The following is a 7748-nucleotide window of genomic DNA, read 5'->3' as shown; positions in this document are numbered from 1 at the left end:
GCCAGCATCCTGTGTAACGTACTATATGTGTTACATTGGTCAGACCCGTATGACAACGTTTTTTTATTTATCTTTTGTATATGTTGAGCTCCGTCTGGAAGCCACAGCCCAAAGGTTGTTGAATAGTACAGTGAAGTGTTTTTACAACCTCTTCCTCCATCTGAACTTTATCAGACGCTAACTGAATGAACAATGCCTCGTGCACCCGGTCAATAACTGCTTAGTCTATATAAGGTCTGATCCATTTGGAATATACAAATATAAAATAGTTTTGTCCTACTGTTTCTGTTTATCTGGACCACACGTAATACCAACTGGACACTTTCCAGTTGCAACAAGAACACACTCTGCCTCTGTAGTTGCATGGCAGCGCAAACAGCGTAGGATTTTTGGTCTTTGATGGTCATACACTCGTTTTTGGGGTGGACCTCACCCACAGTCCCCCAGGGGCCATTACCACAGAACCAATTAGTGGTTCAGGCTCTGGATTAATCCCACTGGGAATGTCTTTGTTCCAATGAGTTAAATAAGGACATGATTGGTCTGGACAATAATTCCTTGAACCAGTCAGAGATTGAATGGATTAGACATGGCTGGACAGCGGCGGCAGCAGCAGCAGAGAAACACTTTTTTTTTATTTTGCACCATCACATTCAATCTGAAATTATTTTTTGATGTTTTCCTCAATTTTTGCCTATTTGTGCCCTGTACAAAAAGTGTAGGAGAGAGAATTTATGTATTTTTATGTGTGTGTGTGTGTACAAATAAAATCCTGTGTGTGTGTGTGCAGGCAGGTGTAACAGAGAGAAATGTATGTTTTGCACTTATTATTATTGTTATTGTTTTGCTGTCTAACTCTCAGCAAAAAACTGAACAAACTATTCTTTAGTTGTGTTTATTTTTTACAAATGTGGCAAATGTTATACCAGCAAAGTAATTTGACATTTAAGAGAACAACTGAGTGAGAGTGTTTGGAGTATTTGTTCTCTCATTTCCTCTCATGCTCCCGAAACCTTTCCCTAGAGGAACAATGCCTCCAGGTATTGTTCCTCACAGATTACAGGAGGGGAGGTGGGAGGTGCAGGTTGGGTCATCAGGTCAACATCACAACTTTCTATGAAAAGTGAGAATCCAAGAGGAGATGCTGTGGAGGGAAAGAAAGATTTATTGTAACAGTGTTTGACTAAACAGAACAGTGTACACTATCAAACCGAGGACAGGATCCAAGACAGTTAGAGGGTTATCCAAATGTGAATTGGCTCTGCCTGGGAGTGACAGGATACAGGAAGACAGATGTCACAGGCTGAGGAAACCAGTCATTATTAATCGAGCATGCAGACTCCCACTTTCCATAACAGGGCGCTGAGCAGAAATTACATTTACATTACATTTAGACTAAGTAGCTCAAAGTCAGAGCAAAGCAGTGTGAAGTTTAACAAGTGCAAAATGATCATGTGATCATACAGTTAGGCAAGAAATCGACAGCTTTTTCATTATTTATAAAAACTTAAAAAGTATAGGGAGTTAGGCAGAGACACGTCTGTTTGAATGCCAAAGTAAAACTAAGCCCACAAAGGGTTTGATGTTCATATTATTATCATATTATTATGAGAGAGGGCAGACAACATGCTGACCTCATCAGGAGTGAGGCTAAACATGTTGTCCTGTGTTTCTTGAGCAAGACATAAAATCACGAGTCGATTCAACTGGGGGCATTCATGTTAATCTTCGGTGCAGTGCTGACATTTTCATCTCATTGATACACAAGGAAAGCTCAAGGAGTGTTCAGAAACGGAAAGGGTTTATGCTTTAGGGAGAAGAGATGTGCTCTGTCAATTTCATGGCAATGTGTGAATAAGATTTGGATATTTCTTGAGCACAAGTGGAAATATCAGCCCAACAATAGTGCTAGAAGAAAGGCCAGGAGCTCATCAAAACATTTGAATTCATTCTGAGATCCGTAATATCCACGTTCATGGACACCTGCCAAGATAAGCTGTCATGCAGCAAAACAGGAGGCTATCTGCATCTGAGCTATATGGTTTTATGTTAAATAGTGGGTCATAACATCTGCATGAATGCTGAGTATTGAGATCCAAACATGTGGATTCACAGGTTGGATTTGTTGTTGCTCCATTAGTCGTACAGACTTGTGAGAGAGCTCATTGTAAAGTACAGTACATGGATGAAGCACAGTGCCTCTGGCATCTGCAGTTATTAAAGGTCAGAGCTCTGGAAACACTCATCCCTTCCATCAGCGAGGTTAGCACAGACCTGGACATACACACACACACACACACACCCTTGCAAGCACCCATAGAGAACCAAACACACATACTTATCTCAAAGGCCTGTTTATGATCCACGCGCGATCATAATGGTTATATTATTCACAAACCTAGCCCGACCTCCCACCGTACTGTATTTCAACTAGATTGCCTCGACTCGTGATCATCATCAGAGAGCGCTCCATCACAATCATTACACAACAAGAAATGCCTGAAACAATTTGTATTATCTATTAGTGACAGATGTCTGAAAGGGCATTGATCATTTTACTGCAGTAATCCAGTGTGAGTGTGGCAGGCACTAAAGGCAAACACGGTTCAGCACATGACGAGGACAGAAATGCAGTAAATATTGAATGAAGAAAATCAGATTTTGGAAAGTTGTGTGGTGCCAGAACTAGGTATGCCAGGTATTTCTTGACTTGCTGTCCAGTGTCTCTCATGTGCCTGTAAAACAGAACAAATTTGCATGTGATGTGCAATCTTTCCACATGCAGTATAGTTCTCCAGTGCTTCCCCTGTCCAAATGGTCTGGAACTCTTTGAATAAAACAATCAGCTTCTGCTTGTATAGAAAAACATATCTCTACACATATTGATAATGATGTTTTTTTAGTGTTTCCGCATCATGCTGTCTCAGTACAAGCAAGGCAGAGGCACAAACCACAAAAACATTCACACCTGGCTGATCTGTTCTCAACGCTCTGCCTTTTTTATCTGCCACTGATAGCATTTCAGTGCCAACACAGAGCTGTATTTGTTTGTTTAGCTGATACATAGATCATACAGTCAACTCTGTCTCCAAATATGAGTAGTGTTAGAGATACATGAACAGGATGAATGCTGCACGTTACAGTCTTTGCATATGTGTAAGCTTCACAGAAATGTAAATTTGTCCTGAATCCCAAAAAACTTGTTTCTATTTTGATGCATTATAACGTGAGAGCTTGTTCCTGTCCTGCAGGGCACACTCTCGGTGCAGTGGGTGCAGATTCATACCAGAAATAGGATGGAATCTCATGTTTAACCTTTTAGATATTTATCAATGTAGCATTACAGAAACACAAATGTTTTTGATTTCATGTATCTGCAAGGACTCATCTATTCAATTTTTAGTCTATGTAAAGTATGTAAGTAAAAAACATCATGGCAAGAAAAGCACATCACACTACACCGAGGTTTCGTCAGGACAAGGGGAGCCGTAATACTCAAACCTCCCAATAAATCATAGATTGTACACTGATGGTTGGTTTAACTTGCCAGTTGGATCATTTGTGCAGCCAACTTTCTCCTCAATTTACAAAGAAAGCTTCACCTGTTTTCAATATGTTCCAGACTAACAGGCAAGAGCTGTAACCCCACCCAGTGCTTGGACTGCACAACTGAACTAAATGTTTTATCTCACCTTTGAAGACAATGCATTCATTCTAAAATGAGTGTGTATATGCAGGACTTCTAAGATCATTTGCATGTTTTTTGAATGTGTAAAGCTAGAACTGAAAGTCCGAAAAAGTCTTTGCTTGCTGCTTTTTGTCTCATGCAGCTGCAGGGACAATGTGTTCAAACTCTCGGCAAGCTCTCAGCACCCTCCGCAGGCTGGCTGTGTGATTGGCTGAGCACTGACCATGATGTCATCACTGCATGTTATAAGGGCTCTGACAAATAGCCTGGGAGACACATTAGAAGAAACACAGCTCAACTGAGGGACTGAGTGAGTGAGGCACACGGAGATTAAGAAAAACAGACAGTAGGAAGAAGGACATGTGACAGGGAATACTTTGCGGGAACTACCTGAACAGTGACATTTCTACTTTGTATGGGAGGCAGGAAACAGGACAACTACCTGTGGAGGTTTGTACTTTTATTTTTGGTTGGCTTGTTTAGTATGTTTTTTGTGCTGTGCTTGCTGAAGCTTAACAGGATGTAATGAATTTGTTTTGTGGTGCTGGTGCTGTAATTTTTGTTCTCCTTTTTTGTGAAAGTAAAACCAACAACAGACACATCAGTGTAAATGTGTTAGTTTTAGTTTTATATACATATCATTTCTATGAACAGTGTTAGTTTCTGTTCTTATCAGGCCACTTTTAGAATTAAATTGTGATCTTCACATCTGTGTTTGTGTGTGTGTGTGTGTGTGTGTGTGTGTGTGTGCAATATATATATATATATATATATATATATATATATATATATATATATATTGTTATTGTATATATTTTTTACTTTATTTTTCACTTAAATACTGTAAATGTGTATATTTTTTATTTTCTATTTCTTATTTTTATATTTTGTACATACCTTAGCTCTAAATTATGCTACTTCTACTCTTGAATGGGAGCACCGATACTGTACAATTTCCCCCCGGGGATCAATAAAGTATTTCTGATTCTGATTCTGATTCACATATGGTCTCTTCAGATGGGAAGTACAGTCCCCCCAGGGTACCTCAATGTGAGCACTGCGATGACCAACACGTCAACAGTCCCACCTAAGAATGAAGAGAGTTACAGTGAGGCAACAATGATCCTGCTGGGCATGATCATGTCCTTACTCGTCCTGTGCATTGTCTTTGGCAACATCCTGGTAATAACAGCGATCGCCCGTTTCCAGCGTCTCCAAAATGTCACCAACTGTTTCATCATATCCCTGGCCTGTGCTGACCTGGTCATGGGTCTCATCGTGGTTCCTTTTGGTGCCTGTTACATTATCTTTAAGACCTGGCACTTTGGTAGTTTCTGGTGTGAGTTCTGGACTGCAACTGATGTGCTCTGTGTGACTGCGAGCATCGAGACCCTGTGTGTCATAGCTATAGACCGTTATTTGGCCATCACCTCTCCCTTCCGCTACCAGTCGTTGCTGACCAAGTGCAAAGCTCGCATTGTGGTTGTGCTGGTGTGGGTGATCGCCGCCTTGATATCTTTCCTGCCCATCCACATGAAGTGGTGGATATCAGATGATGAGGAAGCTAATAAGTGCATTGAGGACAGTAACTGCTGCGAGTTCTACACTAACATGGCTTACGCCATCACCTCCTCCATCATTTCCTTCTACATCCCTTTGGTCATTATGGTTTTTGTCTACAGCCGCGTTTTCCAGGAGGCCAAGCGGCAACTGAAGAAGATTGACCAAAGTGTTGGACGTTTTCATAACAGCGACAACAGCAACCTCAAATCTCTGGAGGCCAACAATGGGCGTGGCAACAAGAAGGCCAAGTTTTGCCTGCGGGAACACAAAGCCCTAAAGACACTGGGCATCATCATGGGGATCTTCACGCTGTGCTGGCTGCCCTTCTTTCTGCTCAACGTGGTGGTGGCCATATGGAAGGTGGAGAACATCGACCTAACCTTCAGGATACTCAACTGGATAGGTTACGCAAACTCTGCCTTCAATCCGCTCATTTACTGCCGGAGTCCTGAGTTCAGGTATGCCTTCAAGGAAATCCTCTGCATGAAGACGAACCGCCTCAGCAACCCGGGGCCCGTGGATGGATACATCTACAGCAGGCACAGCTGGCAGAGCGAGCAGCAAGGGAGGAGTAAGGGCAGCTCGGAAGACAGTGACGCCAATGAAGGGTGTCTGGGGAAGGAAGCGGGGGTCTGCAGTGTTGTGGACAGAGCAGTGGACCCCAACGGGAATTGCAACAAAGGCTTAGCGACTGTAACGACTGTCCTTTAAACTGGGACCCCTGAGACTTCTGTCAGCAGGGTGATCCAGACATGTTTACACTGCTATCATAAACTTTTTTCCAATTGACTAATGAAGGTAAGGCCAGTCAAAAGGACTGGTCGAGTCTCTTGAGACTGCTTTAAAGAAACCGTAATAATCATGCTCAGCTGAGGAAAGCGTTTCTCTTCCTCTTTCAACACAGTGAATAAATATTGTAGGTAGTTCACTTCTCCTTTTGTTACATTTATCATGTTTAATTTCCATCTACCTCATCACATCTTTTTCAATATTTGTTTCTTAACTATCAAAAACTATTTCACATAAACTCACTGTCCACAGGAGTTACACGAGGGCAGTATCTCAGCTGTTATATATACTTTTCATGTAATTATATTTATTTTTTAATTGCTAATTATCTGGCTCCAATTGAATTTGTGAGCATGTTTTTTATCACTGAGTTCTTGGCAAAAGATCTCACAATTGACTAGTTGTTTAAATTCAAAGTCAATATTGTTGGAGGCTATAAATTCCATTTGGGAATGCCAGTTCGGCATGAATAGTGAGTTGTTATTTCCATCAGAAAATGGACGAGGATCAAACTTAATGCCTCTTTGGTGCTTTGTTTGAAGAAATACATTCCAAGTCAAGCAAAATTATAATTTGGCTTCATTTTGTTTCCATTTTTTTTTTTTGGATGGATTGTCTCAGTGTGAAAGATGATCAACAACAGGTGTGGCAGAACCTGTCTCTCTCTCTCTCTCTCTCTCTCTCTCTCTCTCTCTCTCTCTCTCTCTCTCCTCACTGCTCAGCAATGTTGTGAGGCCCTGCTCCCAGCTCTAGTGTTTTACAACCTGGTGCATGGGAGTTTCTGTTGCCAGCAGATAGCACCAGAAATATGAAGTTATCTTCATCTCACTGGTGCAAGCTGAGAAACGCCTGGGGCCATCCTCTGTTACTCATATGATGAATGGTTGCAAGTTTGTATACGTTGTATCAGCCAGATTCCATTGTTAGCCCTAAAGATATCTAATATCTTTCAGTGCAAAGCAGATGGCCTTATGGTTAATGTGGTTAATCCTGGGAATTGACCTTTAAAACTTGCAGCTGTTAAATGAATAAATTCAAATGCACATTTTTTTTTTTCAAAATTTGCTACTGCACAGCCGACCAGTCGTATCTTGCATTCAACGGGTTAATTTGTGCAACATGTAAACCAGTATTTGGTACATTATATAGCCATTTCATAAGTCTAAGGCAAACTATTAGTCTTTCCTGTCCCCTCTATGTGCAAAGTGTCCCTTTTGTTGCACAAGCCCTATTTGTTTATTACATTTTGTGGTTGCTGTGTTTCAGCTTGTACAGTGTTTACTGAAACCAGAGAAGCCGTTTCCTTAGTCATGGCACAAGGGTACAAACCACACACAATAATAAACAGTGCATCGAAATAGCCAAGTGATTACAAAGTTCTAGGCCCGAGACGTGGTGGTGGGGACTACTCAGGCCGATGAACAGAGATGAGAAAAAACATCACTCCTCAGCAGTGCACCTTTGTCACTGCTCCCTAACATTTCCCAGAGTCTCCTCACTGTAAACGGATGTCTGGATCTTACTGAAATCAGTTCAACATTTGAATAAGACACTGACGCAGTTGTCTCAGTCAGTCTACTTTAGACACTGCTTGGTGTGCAGTCTCCAGGAAATGCCCCAATCCAGCTGAGCCCAGCCCAATAAACATGAATAAATCCATTATCTCTGCCTTTTAGCTGGAGAATCAGATAACCCCCCTCTTAAAAAC

General features: G+C 41.5%; 1 protein-coding gene across 1 annotated transcript; it reads left to right on the top strand.

Moving 5' to 3' along the window:
• Positions 1-4001: 4001 nt before the first annotated feature.
• adrb2a (adrenoceptor beta 2, surface a) lies at positions 4002-6162 on the top strand. Its single transcript, XM_070913293.1, has 2 exons — positions 4002-4138; positions 4706-6162. Exon 2 carries the CDS (start codon positions 4706-4708, stop codon positions 5960-5962), a length of 1257 nt encoding a protein of 418 aa, XP_070769394.1. The 5' UTR covers positions 4002-4138; the 3' UTR covers positions 5963-6162.
• Positions 6163-7748: the final 1586 nt, after the last annotated feature.

The sequence above is a fragment of the Enoplosus armatus genome, chromosome 10, assembly GCF_043641665.1.
Source record: "Enoplosus armatus isolate fEnoArm2 chromosome 10, fEnoArm2.hap1, whole genome shotgun sequence".
Lineage (NCBI taxonomy): Eukaryota > Metazoa > Chordata > Actinopteri > Centrarchiformes > Enoplosidae > Enoplosus > Enoplosus armatus.
The sequence above is the reverse complement of the archived record's forward strand: the minus strand, read 5'-3'. Positions and strand labels throughout refer to the sequence as shown.